This window comes from Phoenix dactylifera, chromosome 14 (assembly GCF_009389715.1).
Source record: "Phoenix dactylifera cultivar Barhee BC4 chromosome 14, palm_55x_up_171113_PBpolish2nd_filt_p, whole genome shotgun sequence".
NCBI lineage: Eukaryota > Viridiplantae > Streptophyta > Magnoliopsida > Arecales > Arecaceae > Phoenix > Phoenix dactylifera.
In genome coordinates this window covers 3,628,669-3,645,061 of record NC_052405.1, presented here as the reverse complement: position 1 = coordinate 3,645,061, position 16,393 = coordinate 3,628,669, and the positions used below count along the sequence as shown (strand labels likewise).

The 16,393-nt window shown below is 37.5% G+C and overlaps 1 protein-coding gene across 1 annotated transcript; it reads right to left on the bottom strand.

The window, feature by feature from the left end:
- Positions 1 to 2,578: 2,578 nt before the first annotated feature.
- On the bottom strand, positions 2,579 to 15,838 carry LOC103696037. Its single transcript, XM_008777538.4, has 6 exons — positions 15,649 to 15,838; positions 15,431 to 15,476; positions 10,259 to 10,382; positions 4,545 to 4,624; positions 3,395 to 3,498; positions 2,579 to 3,098 (listed from the first exon to the last, which is right to left on the bottom strand). Exons 1-6 carry the CDS (start codon positions 15,805 to 15,807, stop codon positions 3,060 to 3,062), a joined length of 552 nt encoding a protein of 183 aa, XP_008775760.1. The 5' UTR covers positions 15,808 to 15,838; the 3' UTR covers positions 2,579 to 3,059.
- Between the last annotated feature and the right edge of the window lie 555 nt (positions 15,839 to 16,393).

The window sequence follows — 16,393 nt, the reverse complement described above, 5'->3', positions numbered from 1 at the left end:
GCCGGAAATGGGGCGGGGGTCGTGACATCTGTCTTCGCACCCTCGAGAGGGCTACGTCAGGGATGTCCCCTATCCCCCCTGCTCTTTATTATTTGCACGGATGTATTGTCTAGAGCCTTGCGTCAGGTGGTGATCACTCAGAGCTGAAGGCTTACAGGCCAGTGGTGGGGGCTACACCGATTTCCCATTTGTTGTTTGCTGATGATTGCTTGTTGCTAGCCCGGTCGACACAGCAGGATGCCCGAGTTATTGGTAGGATTCTTCGGGACTACTGTGCCGCGTCAGGACATCGGGTTAATCTTTCGAAGTCAGCTATTAGTTTCAGTCTGAAGACTAGACAGGCGGTGAGGCAGTCTATTCTGGAGATCTTGGGGGTAGGCGAGCAGGATGGCACTATGAGAAACCTGGGAGTCCCGATTCCAGGTCGGCGGTTGCATGGTGGGGATTGCTCTTCCCTCGAGGTCAGTATCAAGCAGCGGTTGGAGGGCTGGCAGATGCACTCTTTGTCTATGATGGGCAGTTTTACCTTGATCCGGTCAGTTCTCTCTTTGATCCCTATTTACTTACTCTCCAATTCCTTCGTCTTGGTGTCGGTGTTGAGGTCTATTGATTAGCTACTTAGAAACTTCATCTGGGGGAGGCATGGAGGCAGGGGTGGTGTCCATTTGTTAGCATGGAAGGTAGTGTGTTAGCCGACCAGGCTTGGAGGTTTGGGGATGCAGTCCTTGTTGGTGAGGCAGGAGGTGTTAGCGGCCCGACACATCGTGAGATTTGTTCTGGAGCCTGACAGTATGTGGTCCTCGCTGATGAGGGCGAAGTATGGGATACTGTTGCCTGGAGCGAGAGTTTCCCGCCACCACTCACCGGTGTGGAGGGAGATGTGTGTCAGAGCTATGTTGGTCCTTCCGGAGATTAGATGAGCCATAGGTGATGGTAGATCCATTGATGTACTGGAGGATTGTTGGGTGACTGCGCAGATGCTCAGTCGGCTGCCGACCATGGTGAATTCTGGACGATTGGCGGGCCACATGGTCAGTGATCTGATGGTTTTTGAGGAGGGTTGGTGAAGGGAGGAGCTGATTCAAGAGGTTTTTGGGGAGCACTTGGTGGAGATGATCCTGGCTATTCCAGTGCCTATTCGGGGGGTACCCGATAGGTTAGTATAGACACTGACAGGGCGGTCGCAGGTGCGTGCGAGGGACCTATAAGTTTTGCTCAGTGGGGAGCCAGTTCGGCAGATCAAGGGAGGATGGATTTGGAGGATGCAGATTCATCTGCGGGTGGCGCTCTTCTTTTGGAAGGTGGCCTGGGGCTGCCTTCCTACCAGAAGTGTGCTAGTTAGGCGGGGCATGCAGATCCCTTAGTGTTGCGGGGTGTGCACGGATTCTGAGGAGACTATTGGGCATGTTCTTCAGCAATGCCCCAAGGCTAGAGAGATATGGAGGGGGTCACCAGTCCCTCTCCCTCAGTCGGTGGTGTCGGTACAGGATTTATTACAGCTGCTGAGAGACTCATTTTGGAGCCCTAGATCTGTTGAGGTAGGGGTGTTTAGAGCATATCTGGCCTACCACATTTGGTTGGACAGGAATGCTGGCTTATTTGAGGGCAAGGTCTTCTTCGAGGTTAGTGGTGGTCAGAGTAGTGTTTCAGGCCGGGAAGGTGATCTCATGCGCTGCTATGTATTCTCTTGGGATGGCCAGAGACATCTGGGATACTCGCTTCGCTGTTACAACGTTCAGATTTATTTTTGTTTCTTGGGTGCCCCCACCCCCTGGTTTTCTCAAGGTGAACTTTGATGGAAGCTTGGCGTTGAATGGGCGGTCAGAGGGTGTTGGATTTGTGATTAAAGACCATCGTGGCGGTCTGGTCGCAACAGAGAATCGTCGCACTCCAGGTCTTACCGTAGTTGGAATAGAGCTTCGAACAGCTTGGAAGAGTATACCATATATGAAGCGGGTGCTCGGTGCCGAACGGATGTACGTCGAGGGAGACTCATCGATGGTGATCGAGTAGATACAAGGTGCGGATAGGTATGGAAATGGTCACCCCCTTATTCGTGAAACACGCAGGCTGGTGGTGGAGCTGGACGAGTACCAGATAGTACATACTTTCTGGGAGGCGAACAGGACTGTAGACTGGGTCGATATTCCGGAGAGTTCTTGTGGATGCCCATAGTAGAGCTTCCGCCCTTATTATTCTCTTTAATTTCTTCTGACTTGGCAGGATGTACTTATGTTAGAGTTATATAAATTGCTGTTTTTCACCAAAAAAAAAAAAGAAAAAGAAAAGGAGGAAAAGAGAATGCACTAGCTAGAAAGTGGCGGTATATTTATCAAATAGATGATCATGGCCATCACACTTCCACATATGATCCCAACCATCCATGCTTTTCCCCTCCTCTGTATTGCACATGCCGAGCGGTAGATGCTAAAGGAGAACATTCAACTTAATACAATGCATGAGGTTACCTGATCACTTCTTATTCCAACTCTTTACCCATAATGTTAGACAAATTATATCAAGCACACCAGCTATCATAGCATCAGCATGAAGAAATTTTCAAGCATCGAGAAGCAAAAATCAAAAGCCACTCCAGAGTTCCCTTTCAAACACTTCTGATTTCTCATAGTTGCATCAATCTGAACCAGCAGGTTCAGTTACAATTAACGCATAAAGATATGCCACGCAGTGCTAGGTCTCCTGGAGACAATCGTATACCGCAAGTCGCTGGTAGATTTATAACTAAAGGAAGTTGAACCATCGACCACAAACCCGATGACAGGATCAAAACACAAAAAACTTGGGGCCCACTGACACAGCATATCTAACACAATGGAGTCCTAACACTATGAAATCCCAAGTCATCATCACCCTACAAAAAGGTTACTAATTTACATGCAGTTACACAATAACAAAAAGAAAATGTATTGGAGATAATTTATGTCCAAAAAGTGAACTGTTTTTGGGCTTCAACTTTTACATACAGCACTAGGAGTTTAACCTACTACAGCATCATATTGACCAAAAAACCACTTGGAGTAATGTTGGTTTTTCATCCTCTAAACATCCTGACCCTTGAGGCGTGCAATCAGTTCATCCTGCATAAGTGCGAAAACCCATGATCATGAATTTCTATAGAATTATATATAACAAAAGTTGGATTAGGCAATAAGCAGTCCTTACACATACACAACTACCAAAAAATAAAATAAAAATCCAGTAAACCTATGTGAAATCACCCTGGTTTACCAACCATAACCAGTTAACATTGGTGGACATATATCTTATTGATTACATGATTATAAAATTTGAAGGTTATAGCAGTGCCTAACAGATTATTCTGACTGAAAAATAATATAAGCAGTATCAAACAGTGTGGTAAACATGTTCTTGCCTTTTTTCCTCTAAGTGAGAGGCCTCTCTCTTTCAGAAGTGCACGCAACCGCTCCACAGTCAAGGACTGTAATGCTTTCTCAGACGCCCCGTTGCTTGATCCCTCTACAACACCAAAATCTCTTGAGATTCTTGTAATGAGACCCAAAAACGTAGTGTGTAGTGTATTAATCAATACATATAATGCCAATTTGTTTTACATGAACTTTTCACACCTCCATGGTCCATGCTATGTACATGCTTATGGTTGGGCAGCTTTAAAGAAGTGCCTAGTATTATATACTCATATTTTGCTCGAATGCAGGAGATGAGAATCTTTTAAAGGTTTTTAATTTTCCAATAGAAGAAATCAACACTGGCTGGCCTTTTATAGTAGATTTAGTCATACTAATTTCATTTGAGTAAAGAATCCAGCTAAGGTAATGAACGAGTTTGCTATAAACACTAGCATGTGGTGCTTTGCTGGACATCTTGTTGGGAGCTAGTTATAATCAAATACATCATAAGAATGTTGCTGTCTGAAGTGTGAACATAGACAGTATTTTACAGCATGCAAGAGGATCACATGGATGAAGTATTATATGAATTGTATCACATGAATTCTTCTTGATATGCTGCAGCCAGACTGTGCAACTGAAACTCCTGGAGATGGTCTTTGAATCACAATCGCTTAATTGATTTGGATATTTCTGAATAGAATTAGAATTTAGAATGTTTTTAGGGAGCTCAAGATTTAGGCATGCACATTCTAGACAAGAATTTTCTAGAAAATTCAATTTTTAAGCAGAATTCAGAATTTAATTGGAAAAATCATAGTTTACTTTCCATTTTAGTTAACTATTTTTTTTCAGAATTAAAATCTAAACAAAAAGAATACGTTATAGCTTCAAGTTGACAGCTCAGTTATTTTACTTTTTTTTCATCAAAAAGTTTTTGAATTGCATGAGGACTTCCTCAAATACATATACGGAAACTTGAGAAGTCACAAGAAATCAGTCTCAGAAAAAAGCAGAGACACAATTTCAGAATGTTAAATAATGTTCTTACTTCTCTTTGCAATATTTATATTGGTAAACTAGATCAGAAAGAATAATGTTCTTGTTTAACTCATCATTGAATCCATTCAAATACCAGAACAAATCAAAACATACCATGTCCAGAAATACCAGAAGTACTACCAGTGTTGGCTCTTTTGGCTGGATTCCTGCCATCGTACACTCTAAAAGCAGATCTGGCAACAAACAAAAATGTGAAACCAGAATTAGACAAAATCTGAAAACTAGGACTGACAAGCACTGATTACCTAAGTCAGTTATACTAGCATGGCATGTCCATCATTGAAAATGAACCAAAGATAGATATGCAGAAACAACAGATAAGATTTTTTTCAATCATACACTAAATTTAGTGGTTGCTCTATTTAATTCTACTTAGCCACATTTTGTAATTAATGGAGTCATATAAAGCAACACTAAGATTTCAAGAAAAAAAAGCAAAATCTCTCTTACTAGATTTTATAAGCAAACTTGGGAGGACTGCATTAATAGATGCATCGACAATTAAGTGCAATTCAGAATGATATTAAAATAATTTAAAAAGTGTGGTGAACAGGTTTTGACCTAGTCTGTTTGAATCTTGTCTCACATGCTGCACAGATCACATTCCACCCTTCTCTACTCATCCTGTTTTGTCGTTCAATAAGAGACAAGCAACAGAAAAAGGCCGAAATTTTGAAATGAGGTCCTAAATATATTTGATAGTGCTCAAGCAACCTTTTAACCAAAATGCCACAACATAACCGCATTTTGGTAAGCAATAGGTACATTATACACTCACCCATAAGCAACATAAAGCAACACAAGCCATTTGTTGCAAAAATGGGACAAGTAGATGGAGCCCTTAAGAGGAAAGATTGGAAAATGAGGAAACACAAACCCAAGTCTACATAGTTGGGGCAAGTCTTGATGCTTACGGTTATAATCTACTTGGCAATCCATCTCAAATATCTCAATCCCATATATTTTCAATGATCCCTTGCACTTACATCAACTTGGCATAACCACGAATATTAATCAGAAGAAATAGGTTTTGAAAGTTTTGGGATTGGTACAGTATCAAAAAAGATCCCATTATGGTTTGTTTGTTGATGTATATGAAAAGCTTATTGACGGTGAGATTAATGTAACCAAGCATAATTCTTTAGGAAAGAATTTTAACTTAGAAATTTAAATCAGTACCATGACATATGTGATGTCCCATATCATATATCAGTGTAAGCTGCCTGCCTCCCCCCCCCCCCCCCCCCCCCACCCCCACCACACAAAAAAAAGAAAGAAAAAGAACAGAGGAAGAAGACAGATGAAGTATAAAAGAAAGCATAGTTAAATATGCTAAAAATAGACGTTTCCGATTAGCAGCTTATAATGTAAAATCTGAAGCCAAAATAGATGTCTAATTGCCATCCCACCATTTAATGACAATTTGGTAGATAAACCCTTTTCTTTATTAAATATGTCTGTTTCAGTTAAAATCAAGGTTCACCAAACCAATATGGGGGCTCATACCGGTTGGCGACCAGTTCAATACGATAAGGGTCCGTACCATGCCGGTCCAAGGCATACCAAATCAGGGAGAGGGAGGGTAGAAGGGAGAGGGAGAGAGACTTGTCGTCGTCGTCGACGATGGATGGCTTCGAATGCAAAAGAGGAAGAGGATGAAGACGTCAATCAGGTGAGAGAGGAGAGATCGATTTGGAACCCTAAAACCGATTCAACCACCCGGATCTCTCTTTCTTCTCTGAAGAACTTAGAACCCTAGAACTGATCCAGAACAAGAGCATACAGTGATCTAGGATGAAAAAAAGAAGGGGAAAGAGAGATCAATTTGGCTCCCATTGAGTCGATTTTGATTCCTAGCATTCAACGCTCGTGAGTGTGGATCTCAACATTAGATAGGGATGTGGAGAGTGGAGAAAAGGAGCAGAAACCCTTGTGTGGATCTAGGCTCTACCAAGCATTCTCGTGAGAGAGAGAGAGAGAAAGAGCAAGCAAACAAGAGTCTTGCAGGCTCTAGAAATCTCGAACCACCTGTTGGGAGGGGGGACTAGGTAACAATTATCATAACCGAACTGGATGTACCATGTGAACCATTCTAATTTGGCGTGGGTTCACTTTAGTATGGGCCAAGCCCCCTGGTTCAGGTCAGTTACACAATCACTGCTAAAATCTCTCTCTTTCTCTCTAACTCTTGATTTGTTGTAGTGGGTAAAGGGTTGTTCAAAGAGCGAGTTATTTGTGAGCTGGCCATCTTTGGCTCGATTCATAAGCAAACAAGCCAAGCTAGAGAGAGACTAGATCACTTGAGCTCGGTTCCATCAAGATTGAAATATGAACAAATAAATATTTTATATATGAGACATAGGCTTAACTACTATTTTGTATATAAAAATATTTTCTTATATTTATTTATTATAAACTTACATAATTTATATAAAATAGAATATATCTTGATTATTAAATTCATGGAACCAAAACCGCAAGAATGGGACGATACCATCAGTATCATACTGCCCTAATGTGGAACTGACGCTTGTATGGGTGCTAGGATGCCAAAACTATTTAGAGCAGTTTGTATCAACTGTATTGGTGCATACAGCCAGTATCCTATAGACTGTATAGGTCCAAACTCACAATTTTTTATTCTTTCTGATGTTTTCAATTTGGATAAGTACCATCGTACTTGTACAGTATTGATATCGTACCATTCTAATGAAAAAATGGTACGAGATTTTGTACCAATATTTAATATCTTGATTAAATTAATATAGTCAGGATAATTATCTTTAAGTATATAAATGTGAGCTCTGAGATCTCTTAAACAAGTTGTTCATGAACAGCTCAAGTTTGGCTCATTTACTCCCCTACATGTATGTATGTCCGGGTGTGAGCGCAAGAGAGAATCAAGCTACCAATTATATGAATGCATTTAATACTCTAACATAAACTAAATCAAGATCTTTAATTAGATTGCGATCACAACCATCCATCCTATTGTTTCTCATGTGCGTCTTACATGCGCAATATTATTTCTAAATTGAATTCTACTTATTAGTTATTATTTGATAGTTAGCCTTATATGTTTAGAAAATCTGGTTGTTGCTAAGTAGGAATTATAATTGCATTTAAAAGTAATACTCAGTCTCCTAACCACCAAATACCTACTATGGATTTGCGAGCATTAATCTCTAATTATAATCACAATCATCAAGCCATCCCCACCTATTTGGAGTTGGCTTTATGAATCATCCTATTCAAGGCCACCTCTGATGTTATTCCAAGTTTCTCCATAGGCTTCTACACATCTCCATCTATGTTACTTTAGGTCTTCCCTTCTTTTTTATTTTTTACAAACTTCAACACAAACCAAAGTACCTCTTCTCACTGGAACCTCCTCAAATTATCATTGTATGTGTCCATACCATCTCAATCAATTTTCCATCACTTTATCCTAAATTTATACTACTCCTATAGCTCATCCAATATATTCATTTTTTGCTTTATTCTTTCTAGTTTTATCATATATCCATCTTAACATTTTGATTTCTACTAAATTTAACTTGTTTCATGTATTTTCTTTATTGCCCAACTAAGTCATACAACATGGAAGGCCTTATTATTGTTCTATAAGATTTTCATTTAATTCTTCAAGGTATATGCCTATTACATAATCTTCGAGACGCACATCTCCACTTCATCCAACCAGCTCGAATTTTATTTCATATATTTGCATCTATTTTCCTATTATTTTATATACTACATCCTAAGCAATGAAATAGGTCACTTTATGATATCTCTTGGTCATCAATCTTTATTGGCATAACATATTCACTTCCATTCTCACTAACTTTACATTCCATATACAAACAATTACAAGAAATAATAACAAGCACAAGAAAAACTTGGTAAATATTAAAACTACTCAATCTTTGAATTTGTGAAATTCAGACATATTCCAACTTTCTTTTGCAAATAGTAGAACTACAGTTCAATTCCTCTGAGCCCTTATCTAGTTTCACAAAGCTCAACATGACAACAACGAACCCATCAGGTCTACAATGGCGCCTTGAAAGTTGAATTGGTTTCTATCTAACAAAATATACTTATTTCCTTTTGCATTCTAACTTGTACTATAAATTGCAATTTTATATTTCTTTAATAACTATTGGCAATATCTTTTATTATTTAGCATTTATTTCGCAAGGAAGATATAGATCCATTTGTAATACATCCCTATTACTGCATTCCTAAGATTCATCAAAATATTCCATGTTTGATTTCCAAAAAAAGAAATAAAACTGTGCTATATGTTCCTTGTAGTAAATTATCCAATTGTCAAGGATGTGCTTGGATGTAATATAAGAATTCTAAATTTTTGTGATAGTTTTTGTTTGTTTAAATTAAGAGCGTATGTTTCTAGACAACCTAATGTTTGGTTAGAGTACAATGACATTTCACAAATACATTAAATCATGGAATTAGAGGTTTCTACTTTATGGAGAATTTTCCAAGTTCATGATTTTTCCCTCTCTATCACCTGAATATTCCATTTTTGAACTTTGTCTTTTTAACAAGACACCTATTGAAGTATCTAAAACTTTTTCACTTCAAGATGAATAAGATCATGGCTGTAAAATTCAACATGTCCAAACATAGCCTTAATGAAAAATAATAATATTTTTACACAATATTATGAAACATGACTTGTCATCCAAATGTAGCACTAAATCAAATGCCATAGAAGTAAATAAATTTCAAAACATGAAGTTAAATAATCTTGATTCCAAAATTTGGCTGAAAATAATTTGGGCAATTTGATATCTCTTCTGAATCAAATGTGATTTTATCAATAAAAGGCAATTGTAGTATCATCACTTTTTGGGGATGACTTCACCATTACTTTGTCACTTGTTCTTGTCTAGGGGCATAACTTGAAAGACACATGGCCTAACTTTATCAGTTTTAATTATTTTTCATATCAGAAATAAAATTAGTCCATTTAACTTGTCACCAGAGACTTTTCAAACACATAAGTACCAACAAAGCTAGAGTTACCAAAACATATGGTGAGCCATCTAAATGAAAAGCCTATCATGCTCTACACTGTCAAAACACATGGTCTCAAAAATTCAGCAGGTTGATTGTTCCAATCCATAAATCAAATATAACAATAATCCTTTCATTAAAATACGCCCATTTCATGATCACTTGTTGCATAGGGGGAAAGATAACAGAGCATTTGACTTGGCCTTTAAGAATTTTCAATATTGTAGATTATAACTCACATGGAGTCTCATCTACTGATGGATCATATGTTTTGCACAATAGGACTAGACTGCAGATCTTATCAATGAGCTGATAGCTCAAGTCCATGTGTGCGTGTGAGGGTGTGTATGTATGAAAAAATAACCAAATTCATGAAACATTGGAGCATATGAAAGCAGGTGCGAGAGCTAGACTGGCGAGTAGCTGTTGCAACTTGCAAGCCTTATAAGAAATGATTCCAATATAAACAAGAGGGCATGGGCACAAAAACATGATCAAATGGATACCTAATTTCATGCAAATGTTAAATGACATGCATGCACTTTGCAAGAAATCAACACACATAAGCATGTACTCATCCAGATGATTAAATTACCAATTTATGGAAGTCCTCTTCTACTAGATCAATAAAGCAACTTGAGAAAGAAAATTAATAAAATAAAATTATAACAATGCATGGGTTCATTATCATGTATACCCCAAATTAGAGACCAATTCAATAAAATTTGGTAAACAACACCAGTAAATCAAATAGAAATCCATACCTCTTCCCCTTGCTGCTCTCTGCTGGAGCTTTAGCATTTATATCCTTTAATTCACTCCTTTGTTTGCTGAGTTGGAGAGCTCTAATCAATATGTTTGTTGTATTTGTCTTAATAACTTGGTCCTCTAAATAAAAAAGAATATGCAAACATGGAAATTTAGTAACTCAGTGATTTTCAAGGTTTTCAAACCCAAAATAAGTTGAAAATCATGAATATCATGGAGGAAAAGATACATGCATGTTTTAGTATTATGACATAATTCCAACATATTTTCAAAATTTAGAAGGTAATAAGGAAAGTTTAGCTCTGAGTACAACTTACATGAGAGACTACTACTTAGGATGAGAAGATGGGAGGGTTTCCAGGCATGGAAAGCTACATATCCAAAAGTATAATTATGCTTAGATTGTATTATCATTTCTTTATATAGTGCTTTATTTCACAAGCATCACAAATCTTTGATTGATGCTTGCATTTTTCTTTTTTTGAGTATCAAGCCTAAAAATTGGATGTAAAAGTCCCAGGCCTTTCCTAAGCACAAAGTTCAACAGTATCCAAGAACCAGGCACGATCTGCACTAGTAATGAATCAAAAAATCTGCCCAGGAGTCTCCACACAAACATAAGAAACCACAATTACTGCCAGCAACATTGGACACCCACTATTATGGCAACATCATTCCAAAATCTAAGAGCATCTAATTAAGATAAATGTTGAGAATACTAATTAGAGGGCACCAAAAGTGGACCCAAGCCATTGATGGTAGGTTTGCATTTTTATTTTCCAAGATAAGCTATTCCGAAAAAAATGGCCTGCTAAAAAACCTACAGGTCTGGAAGCTATGGCATCTCTTAAATTGCTTCAGACCCAATGCGATAGATGGATCAGTAAATGTGTTAGTATATGACAATAGTAAATGACTTGCCTACATCTTGAAAAGAAGGTTCAAGGATTGTGTACATATAGAATGTTTCTAGTGCATGCTTGCCATATTTGCAGATTTACTAGTATGAGAAATAAGAAAAACAGAAACGAACTATAATATTAAGTTTATAATCCATGAAAATTTATGTTGTCGCAAACAGATAAATAATACCTTTAGATTCAAATTTTCAGTTGCAACTTCAAACCAATTCTTTTCCTCAAGGAAAAAATTCTCAGAAATCAGATGTCAATAATGTGTGAAACATTATGATAAATATACTGAAGAATCAATACTACGTATAATATATACATTGGAAAATTCCATTATCATATAATAAAGACATAAATTTTGGTTTAGTAACTTCGTAGTGTATACATGGCGCAAAATGGATAATTTCAATGAACTAAGCTTATTAGACAAGCAAGATCTATACGCACATAACTTAAATGGAAAATGCCATGTGGGCCCCAACTAGTGCACATGAAAAATTCCTTGACCCCATGTAGTGCAGCAATTCCAACAAACTACACCAATTTCCTTATGCCAAATGTTGTTCATGTGCAGGAAAGTGCCCCACTTATTTTTGCTCAAATTAAATTAATTGTCAACCCACTCCTCTTTTTTCTACACCCTCTCGCTCTTCCCATCTAACGTGTTCCTGATTCACCTCACCCTCTCAATTTCTTTCATAATCTGTCTTCTTATCTTATATATGTCAAACTCAGGAGAACTCAGTAGGGACAATAGTGCATGACATGAATAACTCCTCACCAAAATTATCATCTATATTGAATGGTTATTAGATTATCAGAATCACTCAGAAAGAGTTCATTTTCTTTTTGGCAATACTAACAGCCAGATTAATATATCATTTATTACCAACATTGTACACATCATGATAAATGAGAGAAAAAGAAAATATGCTACCTGGTTTCCTTATATAAGTTAAAACATCACAGAATTAGAATGTATAAGTCCTATATAGATTAAGAAAGAAATCAGAAATACATAATTATGACCTGAGAGACAGTTTTAGATTCTCATATTCCACCACCTAGGAATTTGTTCAAAATCCACATAGTAGATTGCCGTTGACCAACACATCACAAAACATCCTTACTGGGAAAAGGCTTCTCCATATCTTGATGAGGCATGTAAAGCTCAATGGACCCAGTTATGGCATTGTCAAACTCCATACCCTCTCATTAGTGTGGGGGCCACATTTGGCGGGGACTGTGTCTTGACAAAAGGGTCCTCCTGTCGTAGTTAGCAATAATTGACTCCACTAAGAATTTTTCTAAAATAAGCCTTTCTTCAAGAACCTTTTGCATTCATTTTTTCTGAAGCTCAAACAGAATTTCTTGTTTCCAACTCTCTCAATTTGCATGGCCCTAAACTACTCTACATGAAAACATCTCTCTCTCTCTCTCTCTCTAAGTTAACACTCTAACAGCCTGGCTTATAATCTTCAGTCAGGTTCTTGTTCACAGTTCTTTTGACGGCATTGTAGGCGCATCATCTAGTAAAACATGCTACATGAAAGTCATAACCATTCATTCAATGAGACTATGATGCCGGAAAAATAAAAGGGGGGAAGACAAACAACAAGCAAACCAAAACCACCCAAGAATTTGAGAATAATGATAAACCCAAATCTCCAAGAACAAGAACAATGGATATATAAAAACTCACCACCCAAAAAAATCCACCCAAGGGATACAGAGTTTTATGAAAAAAAAAACTCACCACCCAAAGGAATCCACCCTAGGGATACAGAGTTCTAGTGATCACCACTCACAGACAATCTTCCTAAGATACAAAGCAAGAACACGCTCACCACCCAAGAAATGCCTAGAGATATAGAATATCCAAAAGAAGAAACTTGTCGAGCCAAAGGCTTAAACCTTAATTCACTCAACCTTGAAATTAAATTCTTAAAACATAATATAGAGCATGCCTTTATATAGGCACGTTTGAAATGCTTATCAAGCAATTACAATCAATAATCCTAAATGTGAGGAGAAAGAAAAAAAATCATAATTAGGAATTCCATAAGAAAGAAAAACACCATAAAAAGGCGTTCCAAAATTTGCCTTTGCTTAGGCATAAACCAAAAATAAATTACCATAGAAAAAATTTCCTTTTGTCTCCTTAAGCACCTGTGTCTTCCTTTTTGCCTTCTTAAGCACCCGTGTCAGACTATCCTCTGGATCTTCCAGGAAATCAATATTCTATCAACAAGATCGTTGTGCAATGAGATGTTTTCACGACATACCTTGCGCCTAACATAATATAGATTAGAACAATTTAATAGCAAATCAGAATATTCACTTGATCAAGTCTATCTGCTTGCAGGCAAAGACTATGACACATGTGGACCTAGGATGTCATTCACTATTATTCTTATACATGTGAGTATGGCTTTAAAACCGGTAACACTTGGCTCTAATTCCTCACCAGCACTTTGCCATGCAGATCTTGTCCACATCCGATGATGTTAATGCAATAATAGAGTTGCATGAAACAGATAGGATGGATAGGAGTATGGACATATCTTGTCTTGGCACATGCCTAATTTATAGCCACCCTTAATTTAACCATATTTATTAGTGATTCTACCATGTTTTGCACATAACCTTGAAAAAAGAAAATAAGAAGAAGAAGGAAAAGAGAACAAGAAGAAAGGAAGAAGGAAATCCAACAACCTCCCCCACTGTTTTTTGTGATCAACAGTCTCTTTCCCTTCTTTGCTCAAAATAGTCCACTTATTTCTAAAGAAGGATAGCTTGATCCTTCAATCACATTCCTCTCAGTGCTTCTACATTCATTTTCCAGTTCTATTTTTTTTTTCCTAAACAAAGCCATCTATCATATCAAACTTTTGCCTCAAATATACCATATGAAATAACTTAAGAGGCTTACGTGTTTACGAAATTCATCATGTTTCACCGCCATCGACATCGAGAGTGTTCAACATACAATGTTCAGGTTAATCAAGTTTGATGCCTATATCTTTATAGAAGTCCTCCAAAAATCTGATATCTTATTTCGTAGTTTACCAATGTGTGTCATTTACAAGAAGACAAGCCACAGGATAAATTTTGAGCACTGGGATTCCCACATCCGTCCCTTATTTTGGAAGGTTACGTTCTCACTAGCCCTAAGTCTATATATTTTACTGATGAATCAATTAGAAAAGAGAAAACTTGTAGTTTATATGCAAAACAGATTTACTAGGAACCAACTTTCTTTAATAATTTTTATGCACTATATTCATGACATTCATGTCTCACAAATTACTAGGTAAATCATTTTCACAATAAAAGTATTCAACTTCTTCTGCAAATTTACTATTGTAGTGTGTAAGGACATGATTAGACCAATTCAATCACTTGGAATGGAAATTAATTTATCATGAAATACCAAGGGTTCAAATCTCCTGCATACCGGCCGTGTATAGGCTGGTGCATACCAAACTGCTAGGAGCCAGTATGATAAAGTCCAGCATACACCAGCAATAAGCCAATTGGGCCCCCATGGCATCATATTGAGGTGTACCGATCCCATACTTGCCCTATATTACTCAGTACCTTTTTTTTGTAATTTGCTCATTCATACCAAAGCATATCGAGGCACATTGCCCCTATATAAGGTTCTTACAATACCGTCCAGTTATTGATACGATACCAATGCTCGGGATTTGAATCCTTGATGAAGACTTATGACGGTTGAGTAAACATATAAAAATTAGATACATCTTTCATAAATCATTTATACCGAACCAAAACAATCAAATTTTCATAATGTGCATCACAATGTAAAGCGATCAGAAGTTTCATGGATTACCACAGCAACTTTGTATCTACCAAGAAATGAGAAAGACATTCCATGCAAAAAGGGACCATATTCACACAGATCCTGTAATACCCAATAACGCATGGAAAGCAACAAATCTATTAATAACAAACCTAGCACCAATGCTTCATAGGCTTACCAATTAAAAGAAATGGGCCAAAAATTCCAAGAAGAAACCATCAAAAATTCATCTTGTTCAACACGACTTGAACATTTTTTATGACCATTATAAATGTTCTTCAAAATTCCAATTTTAGACTGGAAGCATGTGATCTTTCGACCAAAATCCACAAGAATTTGCATCCCTAAGACAACGAACACTAGAAACTAGAAAGATTAAATGTCTCAAGCTTACAAAATACGAAAACAAATACATAAGAATGTAAACGAACCTGGAGGCGATGTATCGTGATCGCAGACGTATACACGCATGCCACCCTGCACACAGCTCTCAATGCGTGATCAAAGACGGAACAATTCTCAAAAAACACTAAAGAAATGAACATCTACAGAAGATAATTGGGTAAGTTCGGGGTAAAATGGGGAGAAGGAGGTAGGGTTTGGGAGGCCGAGGGAGGGTTTGGGCTGCGAGAGAGGAGAGAGAGTTTACCATGTTCGAAGAGAAATCGGCGGAGAAAAGGCCGCGAGAGGGGAGGTTGGGGAGGTATTTGGAGGCCCCCGCAACCGCCCGATCCGAACCTCGCGCCGCCGCCGCCGCCGCCGCCGCCGCCGCTAGGCTTCCGCTCGCCGGTCCGGCGGAGCCTTCCATCCTCAGTTATTTTCTAGAAAACAAACTTGAAAGCTACAGCACCGTATATGAGACGATATATATACACATCCCCTCCTCTTGTAAGTAGTAAAACTAAAAACATCTGATATTAACAAAGTAGTTGAATCCCAATTGCAAATTAATTTTTATTAATTAGATTAGATTTTTCATGTTACCAACTATGGAAAAAAAAACAAAATCAAATCAAAACATTTTAATTCTTGGTAAAATTTCAAATGATTGAAAGCATATAAACAATTATTTTATGGTGCAAAAAAGAAAAAAAAAGAGTAAGGAATCCAAAATATCCATATTTTGGCTAGCATTATGTAAATTGCCATATGGTATAATTTTCTTGAGCTCACGGGGCATGCTAAATGTAATCAAATTTAGATTTGTAAGAATTTTTTACTATACATTAGTTTTCTTGCATTCTATTATTTGATTTTTTTGAGATTGATGATTATTGAAGCAACTTAGATCTAGGAGCATTAGTTTAACCCTAAAGACATTTCTCCCTTGAAAATTTATGTTGGGGTATGTGGAGACCTTTGGTGATGAAGAGAATTGAAGGAAAATCAATTTT

Coding starts and splice junctions, on each gene's coding strand:
- LOC103696037 (XM_008777538.4), bottom strand. CDS start 15,807: ATGGAAGGCTCCGCCGGACCGGCGAGCGGAAGCCTAGCGGCGGCGGCG. Junction 15,477..15,648: donor CCGATTTCTCTTCGAACATG/GTAAACTCTCTC, acceptor AGCTGTGTGCAG/GGTGGCATGCGTGTATACGT. Junction 3,499..4,544: donor TTCTGGTATTTCTGGACATG/GTATGTTTTGAT, acceptor TTGGTGTTGTAG/AGGGATCAAGCAACGGGGCG.